The 21,539-nt window shown below is 46.2% G+C and overlaps 2 protein-coding genes and 1 pseudogene across 15 annotated transcripts in view; 2 read left to right on the top strand and 1 right to left on the bottom strand.

The window, feature by feature from the left end:
• Positions 1 to 7,807, bottom strand: part of LOC126532352 (uncharacterized) — a 30,191-nt gene extending 22,384 nt beyond the window's left edge. Inside the window, exons 1-4 of one of the 10 annotated variants that reach the window (XM_055071515.2) lie at positions 7,662 to 7,807; positions 6,367 to 6,445; positions 4,499 to 4,568; positions 2,923 to 3,029 (exon numbers count right to left, since the gene is read on the bottom strand). In XM_055071515.2, coding sequence (XP_054927490.1) covers positions 2,923 to 3,029; positions 4,499 to 4,568; positions 6,367 to 6,379 — 190 coding nt within the window. In that variant the 5' untranslated portion in view covers positions 6,380 to 6,445; positions 7,662 to 7,807. The other 9 variants (XM_055071518.2, XM_055071517.2, XM_072288488.1 and 6 more) reach the window with 9 other exon arrangements.
• A 147-nt stretch (positions 7,808 to 7,954) lies between these two features.
• The window catches only part of LOC126531844 (uncharacterized), an 80,042-nt gene continuing 66,457 nt past the window's right edge, over positions 7,955 to 21,539 (top strand). For 4 of the 5 annotated variants that reach the window (XR_008612787.2, XR_008612790.2, XR_008612789.2 and 1 more), the window contains exon 1: positions 8,224 to 8,436. The gene's annotated coding sequence lies outside the window, so the exon portion shown is untranslated. Of the gene's footprint in view, positions 8,037 to 8,223; positions 8,437 to 21,539 lie in introns of those variants that run through there. The other variant, XR_008612788.2, reaches the window with a different exon arrangement.
• On the top strand, positions 17,537 to 17,712 carry LOC126532565 (U2 spliceosomal RNA; annotated as a pseudogene).

Here is a 21,539-nt window from a genome sequence, read left to right as displayed (position 1 = left end):
CAACATAATAAACAGTACGAAGCAGAACTAGAAGAAAAACTATGGATTGCCTTCTTTTTTTTAGAAGTTCATGAAAATCAGTTGCATTCACTTCAGTTTCGATTGCAGGAGGCAACTGGTTCCACTCAATAATGGTTTTGGGTATGAATGATTCGGCAAAAGTTTAATTGCGGCATGTGATGCGTTTGATCTTAAAAGCATGGTCACGGCATGGAAAGACGGCTGAAGGTGAGTGAAAGAAGTCGTCGTGAAGCAATGGACGATGATAAATTTTGCGAGAAAGACTTAAGTGAGCAATTATTTCACGCATCTGTCATGGCACAGCGCAGCACGTGAGACAACTAGCTGCCACTTCACCACAGGAATAGTGAGTGCCCTTACAGATACCAGGTATAACTTTGTCATAACGCTGGCACAATGACGAACGTGAGCAGCAATGTGTTACGGGCTTTGCCCCTCGATGGAGCACGAGATGACAGGCCAACCAAAAACCATCAGCATTTGTGAGAGCACAATGAATGAATTTGATAGATTTAGCTTTACAGTTACTGCCCATTCTGCTGACCAGTGTTTACACCACGGCATGGTATGCCCACGCTGCAGCTGCTCAGTAGGAACGCTAATAAAGAGATTTAGGTTAGGGGACGCAAGCTGCACCTTAAACATTGTGGGATGCAAACTCCACTGTGGCCCCTTCTGTGCTCGTTTCAGGTTCCGTACACCCCGTGGTTTGTGTCCCCCTACGCTAGGCTGCGGTTGCGTCCCCTAACCTAAAACTTTCTAATAAGTGCTTGCGCACAGTGCTCATGCCAGCAGTGGAAGCCAGAACACTGACCTGAACGTGATGGTTCGCCTCAAGCACCCATATAATTGAATAAATAAAAAGCAAGCGCATGTGTGTGCACATATGCGAATAATTGTCAACCTTGCCACTGTCCTATGCATATGCATCACGTCACATAGAAACAAGATAAATGTAAGCGCATCTGTTTCCCCATACTGCACCACATTCAGGATTGCCCGAAGTCATAATGGGCGAGGTTTCAGCATTTCTTTGTTGGAATACAATAAATGAGTGGTCATGCCATCATTGTCGTACTATCATCGTCTTGATACTGTTGTCACATACGCACTCATGTCATGCACACAAGTGCTCGTCTTACACAAACATGCTGGTCCAGCTGTTAAATGTTTCCATGACCCTAAATGATGCTTCATAGCCTGTGAAATGCTTCGCGTAACATTCATTCCTACAATGCATGGGATCTGTAAATTTTCTCATTTGTGGTTAAAATGACAGCACGCAGCCACACATTCGAGTGTTCTTGCTAAATGTAATGGTCTCTAGTACTTTTCATATTTATGGTGATAATTAAGGTGCTGTAAAAAAAAATTCAGTGGTTATTGAGCAATAAATGCTAGAGAAATGCGTGAGCATTATGTCGTACCTCTTTGAGGTTCCAGATCCATGATTTAAACTGCATTTTGCAATATGTTCAGAAGCTCACTTGACACATGCCCTGCCTTTTCGAGGAGCAAAATGCAACTGGCGGTGTTCCGTAGCCATAGAGTTTCTTAATGTCCATAGCAGGCACGTACCCAGGATTTTTCTTTCCGAGGGGGGGGGGGGGGGGCAGCCCAAGTTAACGTTTCTATGCAAATGAGGGGGAGGGAGGTACCTTTGCTAGTACAAATGTACCGAATCGATGAGAAAACTGGCCTTCACACCCCAGGAAATGCCGATAACTACTGCCATCCAAAAAAAAAAAAAAGAGTGAGAAAATTGACAACCATTCCACTCGGTGAAGATGTAATGGCAGCGAGAGCTGACGACAGTCAAAGCTCTCAAACGAAAAGCAAACTGCTTCACCTCCGCAGTGGGCTGGCCCAAAGGTACCGGCCTGACCCGTGGCAAAAGTGAAGCAGGTGTTGAGCACTCCCCATATGTAGGCTGATCCCGACGGCATTCCTATGCCAGGCCGACCCACGGCAGAGGTTAAGCAGGCATTAGGCACTTCCCATACGTAGGCCGATCCCGAAGATAGTGCAATACCAGACCCACCCGCGGCAGAGGTGAAGCAGGCGTTCAGCGCTCCGCATATATACGTGGGTCCATCAACAAAGGTAGTGCAATGTCGAGCCGACCCGTGGCGGAGGTGAAGCAGGCACTGCTTCACATATGTGGGGCCATCCCGAAGATTTCGAAGGGTGCGTTACAAGTTCCCGAGCGCACAGGGGTATGTGCCATTGAGCTTGAACCCTTTCTGCACCATCACCAGGTTCGGCGCACGCGATAATTTTTTCTGTTAACAGATGCCGAAAAAACTACGGAAGGTTAGTCATATACAGCTTTCACTGCGAAAGGCAGCAAAATGTTGACTGCCGAATAGACTGATTTATCGGCGTTTTAGGAATGTTTGTGAAGAGTGGTGGCGTGTACACACACACACACACACATATATATATACATATATATATATATATATATATATAATTACGATATCATCTGGACGAGCCGCCGCGAGAACGACGACGAAGTGGGTCTGTGCCCTTGGCACGAGCGAGTGTCGGCCTGGCGGTCTGGCTCCAGTGTAAATAGCCTGTATATAGCCTCTTTAATCTGTGTCTTTCCACACGTAACAATATATATACACACACACACACACATCTACCACCGTGGCCAGCCTCCCACACTTTGCACACATCACTTTCTTCCACTTTGACACTCCTAATGCGTTAAAGAGTGATGGTGCACAACACTTCACCTGCAACATGAATCTGTAGTGATGATAGGAGTCGATTTTACAGGTGTGAGAAACATCAAGAGACTCATTGCAGGCTCGTGGTGAAGGCTGCCTTTGTCTGTGTGTCTTCACGTCACATAAAAATCAGATACAAATTAATTTTGATAGGTTGACTTACCCTCTGATGATTTCATGGCAACAGCAAAGGCAAAGTCTGCGAAGAACACTAGCACTATCGGCACCACAAGCAACAAAACCAAGGTGGTTGGTGAAGAGCTGGAGGCTCTGTGGAAAAAGCGTTTTGCATGTAGTTGTGAGGTTTCCTTTATTTAGCTATCCTTGCCACTTTGGCTCATATACTGCTTATAAAATTTCATCATCATAAACAGCCACTGCTAGGCCCTATCCCATGCAGACATTTCTAATTACCTCGGTCCTGTGTCAACTCAGCATGACCCTATACCTCTGCAATTTTCATGTCTCATCACTCTGCCATTCATGACTACATTTCTCTCCACTTGATACCTCTTTGGTTACCATACTAAGCAGCCTCTTCCAGGCAGAAGTGTTGAATTGTGTTGATTTGCACATTTTCAAACTTGAAGGTAGCAGTACCAGAAACAGGACCAAGACAACAATAGACAAACAAGGTTCTCACTAACAACTGATTTTTTTTATTGCATATGGACATCAATATACGTTTTTTTTTTTTATTGTTAACAGGATATTAAAAATCACCTGTGGCATATAGCATTTTCCTACTTGAGCTAGATAACTCTCAGAAGCGAAAATTAATTGCACAATTAATCGAAACGATTATATGGCTCATTAACAAAGTTTCACTAATTAGCTTCGAAAGTAATTACTTTGCGGCCCAGATTACAATTTACAAAATGTAGCTGGCGACTTCAAAAGACATATTCACTTGGATCAAATTCCGAGGATCCCACCAGTATCAAGCTATGCAATCCCCAATGTTTGAGACGAAATGCATTGGGGTTTTAGTAATTGTTTAACTTAAATGTACAAAAAGGCATTTTCTAAAAAATTAAGGAGAACAGTGCATTTTTATCACAAGTTTGACAGCACTTAGCTCAAAATTAGTGCTAGTTACAAAATTCGTTCCAAGTTCTTCTGCCTTGTGAAATCGTTGGCTTCATGTATTGAAATATGTATGATAAAGTAAAATGTGGATTAGTGAAATTTTGTCATTTAGTCAATTACACATTTTGATTTCCAGTGTAAGTAAAGTCCACCTATTCAAGTAATCTAGCTCAATAAGTAGATTTGTACTATACGCCAGAGGTGATCTTTAAAAATTACCTTAATGTTGAAAAGATTAAAAATGATTTAACAAAATATTAAATGTCAATAGGAATGAGTACATAAAACATCGACATTACGTCGCAGTGTCATGTGCTGGACAAGTACATTACTTCTTAATTTGTGGTGTAGTATAGTAGCAAAAGCGCAGTGACACAATTTTCATTACTGTGACGGATGATGAAAGCTTCAGAAATTTTGCGTTTGTGTTGCACATGGTATCTATCTGAAATTGCACACTCAACAAGCATCGGATCACGATTACATCTCTTGCAGTGTTTGCCTAGATGGCTGCTTACAAAACCTTTAATAAGTACTCATTCTCTTCAATACTTTAATAAACTGTATCGTATCCCATGCCAGACTTATATCTTGGTTGATCGAACAAAAACAACATATTAATTGGAGATATTTCTGTTCACCCTATTTACCTTTCTTTAAGTTCGCCAGCATTACGAGCCAGCAACGCTGGGTGTTGTACAAACTGTTCAGAATCCTTTGCTGCAAGGAAAAAAGTTTACATTATGTTTGGCTCCACAGCACCTTATCATCCTGCTACATTCATGCAGCTTGAGCTAAGCACAAGATTACTGTTGTGGCTTGACAAGGTGAATGCAGAGATATTTGATATCTAAACAGTCAGATGAGTGTATCTGTTTATTCAGTTTCCAAAAAGAATTTGTGTTAAAAGTGTGGTTGACCTTTAGTTACATTGCACACGCAAGTAGCCTTTAATGGCAAGCAGGAAGTAGGAAAACTTGGTGTTACAGTGTAAATACCTCTTTACATTTGAAAGTTATGCAAAAGGTCCTGCCTTCTTACAGGCATTCTTATTATTTCCTTCAGGCTGATGGGCAATTTGCCATATAGCATTAGAGTGTTGTCTATCTTCAGCACATGGCAGCCACATAGATGTCAGGCACGCTGATCGTTTACCTAACCTCATCCATACAGAACTATCTGCCTATTAATATAAAACTGATGCGAGCAGTTGGAATTGAAATTACTTTCACGCAAATGAAATTGTACCACAAGATGAAAAGAAGCTCACTGTACAACTTATGCCAGAAAACTATGCTAGTTCAGACAACAAAAGAAGACAGGACAGGGAGGATGCCAGCATTCTTTGAATTTTTCTGCCTTGTTGGAAGCACTGGAAATGCATCAGTCATTAACTAATTAAATCTTGGGATTTCACTAACCAGAACCACAATATGATTATGATGCATGCCATAATGGGGGACTCCGGATAAAGTTTGACCAACTACAGTTCTTTAACGTGCGCCTAATGCCCAGTACATGGGCAATACAAATCCATGAAATTTGAGCTCCGTGTGACTGAGCACTTGAGTGCAGTGACTTTAGTGGCCTCAAACATGCTTCAAATTAATCATCGCTGCAACACACAAAGAGATGAATGAATAGGCAGCAAGCTATGGCTTGGCAATGATGCACACTGTGTCTATTGAAGTGATGCAGCCACACGAGGTAGCGATAAACAGCACATGGCAAACCTTGGGACTGTGAAAACAATAAGGTGGTCGTGGATAGTGATGCATCTGAGGCGACTCATGTTGGCCACTGCCATGGAATCATTGTGACTGCTTGCGGCCTATTCATTCATTCAGTTTAGGTGCTTTTGAAGCTAGTTTGGAGGCACTAGTGTCACCATGTGCAACTGCACCGAGCTACATTGCACTTTTTCAGGTCTTGTGTGTTTTCCTTGGATCTCGGCAAAATATAAAATTGCAATAGTTGCCTTCAGTGTGTTGAAAACAAATCATGTCAGTGTTTCTCAATACGCTCTAAAATTTAATTGAAAGCTTTTCATTTACACAGACACAATTTAATATATATCAATTATGCTGATCACAAAATATAATATTAGGACAACAAACAATACCAAGTTGGTTGAAATCATGTACTGTGCACCTGCTCGAAATAATGAAATGATATTTCTGATACTTGACAGAACTATAAAATAATTATGAGGCAACTGCAAAACATTGCTGTGGCACGACACATTAGTTATACGTGACAGTAGTCCTATGCGATGAAAAGTGGGAAGCACGCATTGCAATTTCAGCAATCTACTATGCATGAGCAACTTCTTTTGAGAGTATACCAATTATACCTTACGAAAGGCAGCTTATGGAGAGGAACACAGCAATGTGCTTGTGAGAATTCATAACACAAATGCAAAAGAGCTGCAATTAAAGCTTACATGTCCACATGGCCAGCTAATGTTCTGTTGATAATTAATTGAACAGAAGTTAAATAATAGCTGCCTTGTGCTTACATTGTGTTGCCATTTCTACACGATTTCCTCCTCTTCTTCTTTGATGCTATGTCCTCACGAACAAAGAAAAGTAGAGACACTGAGAAAAAAATTATTTGCGGAAAAGTGAGTGAGATTGGCCAAAGCAGTAGTGTTCTGGTCCGATATAATCTCGACACTCTCGCGAAGCGAAACAAAAGTGTTACATGGGTGGCACTGGAGAAGAGGCAGTTTTGTACACATTACAAAGAGAAAGAGAGAGAAAAAAAACACGGGCGGCGATAATTATATTTCTCAAACGTCTGATTATATTTGTGACATTAGCTCACATAAATCAAATCAATCAAACAGTTACAACAAATTAAGCAAACAGGTTACTTTTGCGTCGATTTCTCGGCACCATGCACGTTAGATAGAATTTCGCAAAAAACGCGAAAAATGTGCTGGTCAAGCCTTATTACAATCTTTTTTTTTTTTATTACATCACTTATATACTTAAATTCAGGTGCAGCTGAATAACCTACTGCACAGTTTCGGGACGTTGAACTCCACAATTTCATTCGTACGTTTGATAGTCTTGAACCCTTTGGAAGTCTAATACATATATATATATATATATATATATATATATATATATATATATATATATATATATATATATATATATATATATATATAAACATTCATGAGCCTTTTATATACGTTTGCACCAAAGTGGATCATGGCTAGTGTGTTCGATCAAATTAGAAAAATGCTGTGAGTGTGTAACACTGCCAGTTTTCTAGAATATCGAATATACCCGCGGCTGGTAACTTCAGCCAAGCACAGCTCAGAAGAGAGAAGTGGGAATAGCCTCGAAATACAATGGTTACATTATCCCGAATCAAGGTGCGGTAAGTAGTTTCACGCCCATTTCTCTGGACGAAGTGAAAGCGCACTCGTAAGCTGTCACAGAACCAATAAGCGTTCTGCAATTAACGCCTTCGAATATGTACTGAAGCTATAAAAGCTACGTAAAACCCAACGCTACACATTTGCGCTTCCCTCCCGCTACCAGCCATGCTACCAGCCTTGCCAGCCCGCTGCTCCGGGTTGCCAGGTTCTTGGGGGAAAAAGTAGCCAAAAAATACCAAAACGTAGCCAAGAGCGTTGCCAACTGTGGCGAAAGCGTTAATTGGTAGCCAGAAAAGTAGCCACAGCGCGACAAACCAACAATTGCCCATTTTTGACGCGGAAATGAAGAAGCAAAGCAAAAAAGGCCTGTAGTCATGCTTCACTGATGGCAAACAAAAATAACAGAACCAAACAAACGTTACCACATTATTCTGCCATAATTTACCACAATAACCAGCTGAACTTCTTTGCTAAAGCGGTGTCGCCAGTTTCAGTACAATAAAGTCGCTGCACACCGTCCTTGCAGAACTACACCTCAAACGTTCCCGTGCGAACTGTGTGACGTCACACACTCCTTATCTTTCTTATCGCCCACTCCATGAGAGCGCTAAGCTCTCGTGGCCTGCAGGCCCTTGAACAAAGTTGATTTCCTTCCTTCCTTTCTGGTATTTCTGATAAGCAGTCGCGTATTCTCAGACATTGACATCTATAATGTCGTGTGACTGCCATGCCGCATTTTCGGTTGTTGCAGTCGTTTCTGGCGCCAAGAGCCATGGTACTCGAGATTCTCCATAAAGGTAATTAACCGTCGCTGGGGGTAATATTGGGACACCAGCTATTGCTCCCATCGTACGGAGGACGCCAAAGAATTTCCTTTAAGATTGGTTAATTGTTATGATTCAGAGAGAGCTGCTTAATTTGTTGAATTATCCGTCCATGACAATCCCGGACGCGCGTTTCTATACACCGTGGTTTCTATTTACGCCCAAGCCTATGTGCTTCACCGCTGCGCCGCCATGCGCCGCCCGCGGATACCACATTTCTAGGTACTTTTAAAGCCCCTTGGTACTTTTTCGCTGAAGAGCCACGGCACGCGCCCTAGATCCTTCTAGGTACATTTGGTTTTGCGTCCCTGCCTGTGTCTGGGCGCGCAGGATACTCGGGCCAGCCTGCATTTGCAGAGTTTAGGCGGTGTAGGTAAGTTTCAGTTTTGAATACGTAAGCGTTTGTATGCTTACCGTAATAAGACGACCGCTTTCGAGATAGCGCGTCCGCAGCAGCGAGCGAATTTGCCTTTGCGCTGCCTCCCGCTTCAACGCCAACGAAGTGGCGAAAACACAGTGCTGACGGTGCTCCCGGCAAACGCCTCACTCTGCCACTTTCGCAGATCGCTTTCAAGTTACAGGCGCTCGCGTTTCTTCAACACGTAAGCGGCGAGAACACAGCGCGCGAAGCTATGAGCAGTCGGCACTCTTTGTGGGCATCGCAGATCACTTTCAAGCTGCGGCCCGCGCGGCAGTGCCATAGGAAGCCGCCGCCTGAGTACGTTCACGGTTCAGTAATGGTTCGATCGGCGCGGATGGATAAGACGCTAAAAAGCGATAACAGCTTATAATGATCGGAACGTCATCAGCGCACCTGGTGCGTCTACCTGCAGCACGGAGGAACCTGCAACTAGTACTTTGCTTGCGTCATTGATGCTCCTTGCGCCGCCGTTGGCACCAGTTCGTGTCGCCACTCAGCTGTCGTTAGTACTGGCCTAATCAAGTTTCATAACATTAGTAACGACACCGGGCTGCGTGGAGATGAGCAAGGGGCATAATGCTTACGCAAACTAACTCCCACAAGAGTTTCTGCGTGATATTTTACTTTTTTTTTTTTTTTTTTGTTCCTGGACGTCGCGCGATAGTTTAATATGGGTCGCGTGTAGCGGCAGCGCTTTGCTATTTTGACAGGAAGAGAGATAGTGATGTCAAGAAGGAAAGGACGCTTGAGCGCAGCGATGATGCGGCTCGTGGTGCGAGATTATCCCATTTTTGTAGATCGAAGCGCCTCTCACACCACGACCAACTAACTTATCACATCCCTTTATCCCCTTATTCCAGTCTGAAAAATTTCGTCCAGTGTTACTTCAGCTCCTGCGCGCAACTCTGATTTCGAAATAGCCTAGGCGGCGTGTTTTGAAAAACCGATTTTCTCTTAGCGACGGCTGGGCGAGAACTTAGTGCGCCCTGGCATAACATCGCCCCAGCCTCACCAAGTACCTATAAAGATCTAGGGCGCTCGCAGTGTCGCTTCGGGGAGAAAGTACCTAAAGTACCTAGAAACGTGGTGCACGCGAACGGCGCATGGAAGCGCAGCGGTCGAGCACTGGGCTTGGGCGTAAATAGAGGCACGCCTTTCAAGATGCGGCGTTTGGGGCTGTTGCTTTGACGGAGCCGTCGGGAAAAGTGCGATTTACCACCGCGAAAGGTAGCCAGAAACTAGTCAAGTCACCAAGCACAATTTTCGGTTGCCAGGAGCTTGTAAAAGTGGCCAATTTGGCGAGAAATCGCCCAACGTGGCAACCCTGCCGCTGTTGCGTATGAAACGTATGGCGTCCTGCAATGGGGCAGTGTGTCGTCCGTACAGCAAAATAACAGAACCGGGGACGCTTCTGCGATGACGCCACCAGCAGGACGCTGCGATCGACCGGCGTGCCTAGCGCGCGAAATTGAAACATGTGCAAAACTTTCTGAATTTATGATCTAAAACGCTCTCAAAACAATTGAAATTAACGTAATTAAAAAAAATATAAACACAACAAACTGTTCGGATATATCAAAAGTACATCTAAGCTTGCACGTTTCCAACCACAGATCATGCAGTGTTCCTGATCGTCTGCTCAATGTTTCGGTTGCAGAAGACAAACAAACACACGTCTACTCGTTCCGTTCGATAAGCACGCATATGTTTTTTTAATTATTATTATTATTTCGAATCACACGACAATAAGAAGCCCGGAAGGAGTACCTGCACTGTGCCTGGTGGGTTTCATGGGATTACTTTCATGTTGCATCAGCCAGAAAGGCAGTTGCCAGGTTTCACAGAAGAAACGCACATACACATAGAGATAATTAGAAATGCAGCTCTTACCGTGCACATAAAGAGCGTGCAAACGCGGCAGGAAAAACGACAACAAGCAATCAGCGAGCTCCGCACGTACACGCATGACCTCCGCGACCACCATAACTGCAGATCCCGGAGGCCCTGTGTTGCACCATTTATTTCTCTCTTGACTGCAACGACTCCAAGCTGCAGCGACAGGTGGTGCTGCAGTAGACCGGCGTGCTTTTTCTTTTTTATTGTTTGACCTAGGCCGACATTGGGCAGCATGGGCTTGGTGGCGCAACCCACCGCCCCGTTTCATAGGGGACGCTCATAACATCCATCCGTGCTCCAGCACACCCGGCGGTCATCGCAAAAAGAGGCACGTTTTCGCCGCCGGACGAGACACTACCCTATTCCAGTACACCATAGCTGTTACGTCTTTCGGGGCGCTATTCTGGACATTCCGCCATTTTCTTAGGTGCGTGACGTAGGCGCGACGCAAACAAAATGGCGCTGGTGGCCCAGTTTTGCTTACGTAACGTGACGCCAACTTAACGTTTCGCCTAAGAAACTGAAATGAAGGCACTGAATGTAACGTTATCAATAAAGCAAAACAGTTTTCCTCCGCAGTAAAAATAAAGCAGCTATCTCAAAGCGTATGATTATTCCGTCGAAAACGCTTCTCGCTTCCGTCGTCTGCTGCGTACAAGCCGTCGTCTGCTTCAATAGCAGGAATGCGTGTCGCCGGAAAATGGAATGAGTCATCGCATGTTGGCGCCAACGCGCTTGTTTTCTTGCTTGAGACAACGTACGCGACCTACCAGTGGTGATGCGCGCACGTTCTAGGCCACGTTATCGCTATCTCGTGAAACGCAAGTGACTCAGCCCGACTCGGCTGGCTGAGAAACGGCCGAGTATCACCGATAGCGTTGCGCGCGCCAGAGATATCCACTAGCGCGACGCAAGCGCTGGCGCTGCCATCTCTTGTTCATTTCGCTGGTTACTCGCACCGCGGGAGGAAACTTCAAGGCGCGGCCTTGCGTACATTTCCTTTTATAAATTAGAAAGAGGCCGTTGTCATAACTTTTGATTGTGCGAAAAGGCATTAATCTTGATTACAATACAAATGCAGCAGTGAAAAGTGGACAACATTGCCGAAAGTTTGCTATGTTCAACCAATATTATTTCGTATAAACGCGTTCTTTTAAAAAGTGATGGCCCCAAACACAAATGCCAACACCACCCTAGAGCGATGCAAATACTATGAGCACGCGTTATGAACAAAAGATTTTCGTGGCGCCAAACGGCGGGGAAAATGTGGCGATACGCATTCCTCTCGGCTGTCATTGTATATGGCTGCTCATTAGCATGATTCGCGCGGCTCGTCGTAGCAAAAATTATGGCGGAAAATCTCAGCAATGGCGGCCCAGCGCAACGTCACGCATCGTCAAAATGACGTTTACGAAACAGTCCTTCCTGTGACGCTCCTCACGAGATATTCCTTCAGCCAATCAGCAAGCTGGCATGGCGCATATTTTGTATCGCCACCACATATTCGCGCAATTGCACATGCATTGCACTGGTTGTGCATGCTACCGCTCACATTCTTTTTGAAGCGCTAACATCGCAATATAGCTGCCAAGGACCCAAAAAATGTATTAGTCCATAAAATTTGCAGCTCCACGTCACGTTTCGTCATCTTGATGAAAACGCAAAATTGCATTTTGCAATACTTCCGCTTCCCGGCACAAATTTTAAAACACGTGACCTCTCGACAGCCAATCAGAGAGTAAACATGGCGGATAATGGCGGCCGTGCAGCCGCCATGCGTGTCGAGAATAGCACTCTCGGCAAGCACAAGTATAGAGGCTAGAAAGGTAACCTTTTAGCCTCTATAGCACAAGAGTGTATGGGATTTTTCAGGCATCCCAGTATCCAGTTTCTTCAGAGAATCTAAAGACAGTGATTCAGAGAGAGGCCGACAAGGGCAGTGTCGAGTAACACAAAACCAGGAATATTGTCAATCAAGACAAAATAATGACGCGTTCTTTTGTTTCAGGTTAGATCCGAACCATTTCGTTGGCGAGTTTGGCGCATGCAATCGAAAACCGAAACTTGACCATCTCGCAAGCACTGCGTAGCTATTTTGCGCCGCAGTTGTGTTGCTGGTCTTTTCGTGAAGTATACAGTTGGTTCTTTATTCCATGAAGTATAGCGAAAGTGGTCGTGCGATGCAGGCAACGTTCTGTAGTCTCGCATCCCTGTGAAACTGTATTCATAAAGTCCCCCCCCCCCCCCCCCCCCCCCCCCCCCCCATTTTTTTCCTTTTTTTGGCTGAGCAATCGCATCGTCAGTCACATCCGGGATGGTTCTAAACGGTAAGGAACCAGCATGCGAGCCACTGCCGCGCTACCATGCGGGCTACTTACAAGGTGCACTTAGGTCCTAGATGCAGGCTCATTCGCGAGCTCATTCTGTAATGTCTCCATTTTCTACTAATTTGGTTTGTTTGAGTGTTGGCTATCGGCTGTAGAACTTTATCGGCTCGCGCCGGCCATCACAGCCAACGTTGTCATAGCCTTCTACGAAAGCGCGCGAGTTTCGAACACCTTTTCAAATCCGCTTCTTTTTCCATATTTATTTGGTGAGCAGTATTACAGCAGGTGCATCTCTGTTTCATGTTGGCTTTGTGTGTTGCTTTGGAACACCCGTCGCGAAAGAACAAATAAGGCCACTTCAAACCAAAGTGTCTTTATTACAGTACATCAATTATCAATGGAAACTGACCCTGTCAACCTTTAACAGCCAAACTCTGTCGAGTGAGGCTAGCTTAGCAGGACTCTTTGAGGAGCTATCAAACATTGTTTGGAATATCATCGGTCTTAGTGAGATTAGAACTGGTGAGGCTTATACATTGCTGATTAACGGCCATGTTCTCTGCTATAGAGGTCTCAGAGATAAGCAATACGGGGTAGGATTCCTAATCCATAAGGGCAGAGCGCGCAACATTTACGAATTCTACAGCATTAATGAGAGGACAGCAATAGTCGTAATCCAACTTAATAAGAGGCATAGATTAAAGGTAGTACAAGCCTACGCTCCAACATCCAGTCGAGATGATGATGAAGTAGATCAGTCTTATGAAGACGTTGAATTAGCGATGAGAAAAGTGCAAACTCAGTATACTGTAGTAATGGGCGACTTCAATGCAGAAGTGGGGAACAAGCAATTGGAAACTACGGCGTCGCTTCTAGGAACGCTAGAGGAGGGATGCTGGTAGAATTCGCAGAAAGGAATAAGCTTCGAATAATGAACACCTTTTTCAGGTAGCGTAGCAACGGAAAGTGGACCTGGAAAAGCCCTAACGGTGAAACAAGAAATGATATTGATTTCATAATTTCTGCCCACCCCAGCATAGTGCAGGATGTAGAAGTGATACGTAGGGTAAAGTGGAGTGATCATAGGTTAGTGAGAGGTAGGATTTAGCTCAATTTGAAGCGAGAAAGAGTAAAATTGGTCAAGAAGAAACAGGTCAACCTAGAGGCAGTAAGGGTAAAAGCAGACAAATTCAGGCTGGTGCTTGCAAACAAATATGCAGCCTTAGAACAGAGAGGTGAAGAGTGCACAGAGGTAATGAATGAAAGGGTAACTAGGCTGGCTTCAGAGACAGCAATTGAAGTGGGAGGCAAGGCACCAAGGCAATCAGTAGGCAAGCTCTTCCAAGTAACAAAGGACCTAATAACGAAACGACAAAGTATGAAAGTGTCCAACTGAAGGGATAAGATAGAATTCGCGGAACTGTCAAAACTGATCAACAAGGCGAAAATAAGTGATATTCGAAACTATAACGTGAGAAAGACTGAAGAAGCCGTAAATAACGGACGCAGCCTGAAATCAGTGAGAAGGAAACTTGGCATAGCACAAGCCAAGATGTATGCACTGAAAGATAAGCAGGGTAATATCATCAGCAATTTCAAAAATATAGTAAATGAAGCGGAAGAATTCTATGCTGACCTGTGCAATACCCAGAGGAGTCAGGATACCTTCATTGTAAACAGTAATGAACAGGATACAGAAATTCCTCCTACAACTAGCAATGAGGTCAGAAGGGCCTTGAAAGACACGAAACGAGGAAGAGCGGTACGAGAAGATGGAATAACAAGTTGATTTAATCAAATATGGAGGATACATAATGCTTGGAAAACTGGCGACTCTTTATACGAGGTGTCTGTCGACTGCAAGGGTCCCAGAAAACTGGAAGAATGCTAACATTATACTAATCCACAAAAAGGGAGACAATAATAAATTGAAAAATTATAGGCCCATTAGCTTACTCCCAGTATTATGTAAAATATTTACCAAAATAAAAACCAATAGAACAAGCGCAACACTGGACTTTAGTCAGCCAAGGGAACAGGCTGGCTTCAGGAAGAGATACTCTACAATGGATCACATCCATGTCATTAATCAGGCAATCGAGAAATCTGCAGAGTACAATAAGCCTCTCTATATGGCTTTCATATATTACGAAAAGGCATTTGATTCAGTAGAGATACCAGCAGTCATAGAGGCATTACGCAATCAAGGAGTACAGACCGCTTACGTAAATACCCTTACGTAAAAGCTTGAGACCAAGTTAAGGATCGCGCGAAGAGTGATCGAACGAATAATGCTAGGCATAATGTTAAGAGACAGAAAGAGAGCGGTTTGGATCGCAGAGCAAACAGGCGTAGCCGATATTGAGATATTAATGAACATTAATGAACATTAAGAGGAAAAAAATGGAGGTGTGCGGGTTATGTAATGCGCAGGTTTGCTCCGCGAATCTGGAGTGTATCTACATGTTTAAATATTTCTTTATGCCAGGAAGCACGCTGTCGCAATTAAAAAAAAAAAGGTATGATAACCGTTAGACCATTGGGGTTACAGAATGGGTACCAAGAGAAGGGAAATGCAGTCGAGGGCGGCATAAGACTAGGTGGAGCGACGAAATTAGCAAATTCGCGGGCGCTAGTTGGAATCGGTCGGCGCAGGACAGGGGTAATTGGAGATCGCAGGGAGAGGCCTTCGTCCTGCAGTGAACAGAAAATATGATGATGGTGGTGATGGTGATGACAGTTTTACCGAAGCGTTTACGGCGCGCTCCGCTTAGACCGGCGCATCATACCAGTTTGCACACAGCCGCTCGAACACTATACAGAGAACATTGATGCGCGTGCGCACAACGCACATAGCGGCAGCGGATCGTAGAACGCGTTCCGCTACGAACGCGATTTCGCGGAGCGTCAGGGCACATTCACACCGGCGACTTGAGGAGGTCGCGCGACCATTTGCGACTCGCAATCAAAAAGCGACCGAAGGCGACTGATGCTCACACCGGCAAGCCCGGCTGAGCGCGACCCGCAAGTCGCAATCCCGGAGATTATCGTTCTCAGCGAGAACTCTCGGAATCTACACGGAATTTGAACGCGACGCCGGAGGAGGCCGGATGTAGACACACGAAAGATCACTTCCGGTGCGCCGCTGATTGGTTTATCAGTTTTGCGACCACGGTCGCGCGACTGAAAAATCGCGCAGAGAGCGACTGGCCCAAAGTGGTCGCTTTTCAAGAAAGGCGACCGTTTGCGACCATTTGCGACTGGTCGCTTTGCGACCAACTTGGTCGCGCGACCACTGTCAGTCGCCGGTGTGAATGAGCCCTCAGGGTGCGTCGAGTTGCTGTCGTAATCATTTGACGGCCAAGCTGAGAGTACGTCACTGGCGCCTCTGGGAGACGCACATGTTAGGTAAGGGAAATCAATGCACTCTAAGCATCCACCGGTGCTTGTGAAATGTGTGCGGAGCGTAGCGCAAGCAAACGTTCTGCTAAAACTGTCAATAATGTGACACAGCAGAGCGCTCACCTGTGTCACCTCGTGTCCACTTCAAATCCAGTGTTCGTTTCGTCCCCGTTGCGTCTTATAGTATTTAGCGCAAGAAAAATGAACACACACCAACTAGCCCAATTCATAACTCTTCTAAATGAACCAAAGCACTCCACACGGAGTGAATATATACCGGCGCATTCGATCAACAGCTATTTCTTGTTTCACAAATGTCGCTGGCTGACCTTGCAGGAAGCACGCAGTCGCACGACAATTATAGGGCAGCAGCGAAACTTTGGCTAGCGGTAGCGATGAAGGTCGTGATATTTGGGCTTGATGGTATAGACCAGAGCCTATAGGCGGCCGCCGTGTTTTGATGCGAAAACGACAAATGGCTCATTGAGCGAAAAAGCCGGCGTCTGTCGTCTGTACAAGCGAAAAAAATTCGGTGCCATTCCACTGCGTCAAGCGCCGCATGTACATAAATGGATGATGTTGAGCCTGGGAAGATGATGAGGCGCTCATGTATTGTTGCAGAATGTGGCACGACGCCTTTTACTAACGAATCCCGGCACGTATAGAAAAGACACGCGCCTCACCGCACTCCGAGGGCATACACTGCCTCACCGTAGCCAAGACGATCGTGCGTTGGTCGACGTCCCGCAATGCAGTAATGGAGGTCACTAGAAAACCACAAGCGGTCACACACGACACAGGCCACACAAAATTGGTTCCCCACAAACTCCCCCTGAGACCTGGCCGTCGCTCCTGTAAAACGTTCCAAGTCTGCGGCATCGGGGCCACATGGGCGGTTCGCATTTCCTTCCACCTCGCGGTCCTGGCGGGCAGCACGCTTTCCACGGGACCCCCATCGCGGGAGAGCGGAAGGAAAGGCGCACGCGCGTGGAACGCCGACAAAGTGAGGGCGGTGCGAACATGGCCGACGCGGGTCAAAGTATAATATCTCTATACTCGCGGACAACTTCTATGGCGATGAAGGGAAAGCTACGGGCGCGTGGCTGCTGCACCTGTGTTAGGGCGCCAAGTAGTCCGCCAGCGTTTGACAGTGCTTTTGGTTGCTTGGACGCTGAATCGACGCAGCTGCACGTGCGACGGTTTCGCGTTTTGCCAAGACGCGGAAGGTACAAGCCGCAAAATAAGTAAACCTTTACATTTAGTGGTGCGTTTTATCTTATAGCACCGTTACTAATAAGGTGTTTGTTTTCTCTTGCCCAGCTTAAACTAACGTGAATGAAAGCATGGGACTATTTTCAGAAGCGCTCTCACTTGTGCGCGCTTTGCCACCGTAGCTTTCCCTTAATTGCCACAGAAAGTTGTCCGCAATTTCTTTTTATACAGTGGTATCTGTTCGTATCAGCTTAATATCTGATACAGGTTGTATTTGGACCTAAAGTATATTAAACTTATTTTTGCAAATTAGCGGAGTGCTTAAAGCCTGCTTCACCTCCGCCGCGGGTCGGCCCGGTATTGCACTATCTTCGGGATCGGCCCACGGATGGGGAGAAATTCTTCATTACACCGCTCGATAGGCGCACACAAGTTTTACAGAGTAGCTGTTAGCCTCTAGTTGATCTGTATTTTTCGTGTCCGTCAGCAAAGGAAAAAAAATGTGCCGAGAAAACTGCATATCTACTGTATATCTCCTTTGGAATCAGCCATACAACACACAGCTGATTTATTTCAATAAAGAAAAGCACAAAATAAGTGTCAAAACCGCATGATGGGTGACAAGGCGCCTGTGAACAATGCGAGGCCTGCATGTTCCTTCTCCCCGCGTGTGTTTCCCGGTAAAGGTTACTGTTAAACAAGCTGTTTCAGTGGGAAAGGCGCAACAGCAGCATATGAATCAGGGAGTGACGTCACCAAACTTCATATATATAGAAGGGAGACCTGCCTAGCAACTCATTCAGTTTATCGCAAGACCGCTATGGGTAGACCATGCAAAGTTAAGACTCCAGAAGAGCAGCGTGAATACGACGAGCGTCAAAGAGTGCGTAATCCTAATGCTCAACAACGGTGTCGTGCTAAAACTAGGAAGAATAAAACATTCATATCCCCACGAGGGCACTTGGGTGGTTTTCGAACAGCTTCGCTGGCCATCCACTTTCGCAGGGTCGGGATGGCGAGTCAATTTTTTTTTTGCAGAACCTAGCCATATACAGCTGCGCTGTAAAACGGCACCAAGGTTCCCATTGGCTTCGACGCCACATCACGAGCGTGCCTCGACGGAGCAGAGTGAGCGAAAGGGAACACCTGCTGCCACGATAGCGCGCGCCAGGTGTTGCGTGAGAGGAGAGGGCATATCGCCGCGACACCTTCGCTCTCGGAAGCCTGTCTCATCCGCTCGAGATCTCGCTTGCATTCTAACTGCGCCTCGGTAATCGCTATAAATAAATTAACGTAAACAGAACAAATTCGCAAGGAAAAAAAAACCGTACGCAGCTTGCGCTAGTCGTGTAAGGCTGGAGTCAACAGCGGAGCTTGTGATCACCTAGCTTTTACCTGGCTTGCCTAAGTAGTTTGTATGTTTTGCTAGGTTATGCTAGGTTTCGCTAAGTCGTTATCTCGGCAGGCTTGACGCTAGAAGTTTTCGAGCAGTCGCAGGCTAGGATCGCTTTCTCGGCGACGTCCAGCGTTCAGGCACCGACTCTCGCGTTCCCTGGACTGAAACTCGGGATCCTCTACTCGGCGTGGCCTCTTCTCTGCCGCAGCTTCGGCGCGGTGTTCCGGATCAGCTCAGTGACGACGCATCGTTTCTCGCTTGGCAGTATGGCACTCTTCCTGGTAAGCCGCTTCAGGCGTCCGGACTTCCTTCGGTTTACCCATGGTAGCAGCACGTACGCACGGAATATAGGAGGCGGGAGGTGTGTCGCCGCGCTGGCTGTTTCCATGTGTCACTCGCCTGAGACATCACGACTCCGCCCTACGCACGTGTGTTGCGAGGAGGTTACGTGGGTCGGTGCTGTCGCAGATGGTTGCTAGGCAACGCGAGACGGTGCACTAAAGTCCCTTAAACTTCGTAAAGTAGCGACACTCTCCTCCTCCACCTTCACTCTTCCTCGTTTCTCCTCTCTTTCACGCTCTATCCTCGACCGTGGCGCCGCCTACCCTGCTCGAGCGTAGCAACGGCGCCAACATGCGCTCCTTGCCACTCCGTAGACTCTTCTCGAGCAAAAATGGCGCTGATGCACGGCGCGAGTTCCCACGTGATGCTATTAGGCCAATAGTGACACGGCTTCGGCCTCGGCCAGAGCGCGCGAGGAGGCGGCGGCATTCTTCAAAGCGTGGCACTACTTAACTAAGTTTAGGGGGATTTACGGCGCGCAGCTGGGCCGAGTTTTCTGGTAACGCTCCACGGCGGAACGAAAGCTTAAACAGCTCCGCTGTTAAAACGTTGGCGGTGGTGAGTTTCTAATACGACCCCACGCTCAGAAGCCGAGTGTACAGGGCTGAGCTAACCAAGCGTCTCAGCGTGCTAGCTTGCCCGTGAGAAGTTAATAATTCGAAGGACCGCTCAGCGCCGTTCAATTGGACATTAATACTTTCGCATTCACAACTCATAAAATGTGATTAGGTATCCGCGGATTTTTTTAATGCGAAAGCTGACGCTGGCGTGACGAGGAGCACCGCCAGTGGCGTTGCAGCCGTCGCAGCTCGATTCTGCGTCGCAGCTCGATTCTTCATCCCCCAGATGAAGCCTACGGTAAACTGTCGGCGTCCGGCGACATATTCGGGCTATTTTAATTTTTTTACTTACACTTCGTGCATGATCGTGTAGATGAGTGTAATGCCGGACAGAGGCTATGACGTCGTCTGCTGCACTTGGCTGGCTGGGCTGTATGTAGCCAATCAGAGAAGGGTGAGCGTCCTCTTCTGCATCAGCACAAGGAAAGCGCCTGACTCAGCACTTCGCCTGACTTCGCACTTACTGGCTGCGCTTGCCTGAAAATAAGTGCTAATGTACGAGTTTCCTTTCATTAACAAATCTACTCAAACTGCACCTAAATACATCGTGAATGCACAGTGCACGAAGACAACTTCTCGATGCGTATAATACCGCTCGGAATCTGAAACAGCTTGCACCATCCGTGAGTAATATGATTTTTTTTTCTTGAAGAAGAGTTTTTAGCTGGGCTTTTGGTGCGTATTAACTTTTGGGCGTACTGCGCGAAAACGGGACAAGGATGGATGCAAACACGAGCGCAGACTATCAACATGTTATTTCTTTGAACGTGTACAGAGCTCATAAAAAGGTCATATGTGCGTCAAACGGGGAACAGTTTCAAGTCGCAAGTTTGCCGGCTACGATCAGCAGGTTTCCCGGAATCTTGGTGCGCTGCATTGCCGAGGAGCTTGTCCAAGAAAGCACACTGGGCCGCTATTTTGTAGCGATGCCTTATGCCTTATTCTATGCTATTATCATCCACCACACACGGCCGCCTGATCCCGTTGGTAATGTGGGCAGACCGTCGCTCTGACCACTGGCCAAGCGCGAAAAGCCTGAAAAAGCATAGAATCGGAAAAGGCATCGCTACAAAATACCGACCCAGGACCAACAGTGCACTCTATCATCAATGACAAGTGGAAGACGACTGTCATGCCAGATTCATAAGATTTCACATCGCATCAAGAAAATTGTTGGAAGGGCCGGAGCGCGTGTTCTTTTCTCGGCGCCCAACGAACTAGTACGTTAATCCTGGCTAGGCAACCGAGACAATGCGACGACCCAAAGGTGTATGAAAAACATGTAAAAAAATTCGCGGATTGTGGCAGCCATGTTGTGTGAAACGTCCACCTGTCATGTGGTCTTTCGTATATCCGTCAGACGGGGCTTTGTGGTAATGACCGCCGCAAAGAGCATTCATGCTCGCCCAGAGCCGGCCAAGGAAGTAAAGTCATGGGTAAAGTCAAAACAAAATACACTATACTGATGGGTGACTTCAATGCCAAGGTAGGCAAGAAGCAGGCTGGAGACAAGTCAGTGGGGAAATATGGCATAGGCACTAGGAATAACAGGGGAGAGTTATTAGTAGACTTTGCAGAACAGAATAATATGCGGATAATGAATACCTTCTTCCGCAAGCGGGATAGGCGAAAGTGGACGTGGAAGAGCCCGAATGACGAGACTAGAAATGAAATAGACTTTATACACTGCGCTAACCCTGGCATCATACAAGATGTGGGCGTGCTCGGCAAGGTGCGCTGCAGTGACCATCGGATGGTAAGAACTCGAATTAGCCTAGACTTGAGGAGGGAACGGAAGAAACTGGTACATAAGAAGCCGATCAATGAGTTAGCGGTAAGAGGGGAAATAGGGGAATTCCA

This window comes from Dermacentor andersoni, chromosome 5, assembly GCF_023375885.2.
Source record: "Dermacentor andersoni chromosome 5, qqDerAnde1_hic_scaffold, whole genome shotgun sequence".
Classification (NCBI taxonomy): domain Eukaryota; kingdom Metazoa; phylum Arthropoda; class Arachnida; order Ixodida; family Ixodidae; genus Dermacentor; species Dermacentor andersoni.
Note: the sequence above shows the minus strand (reverse complement) of the source record. Positions and strands in the feature narration are given on the sequence as shown.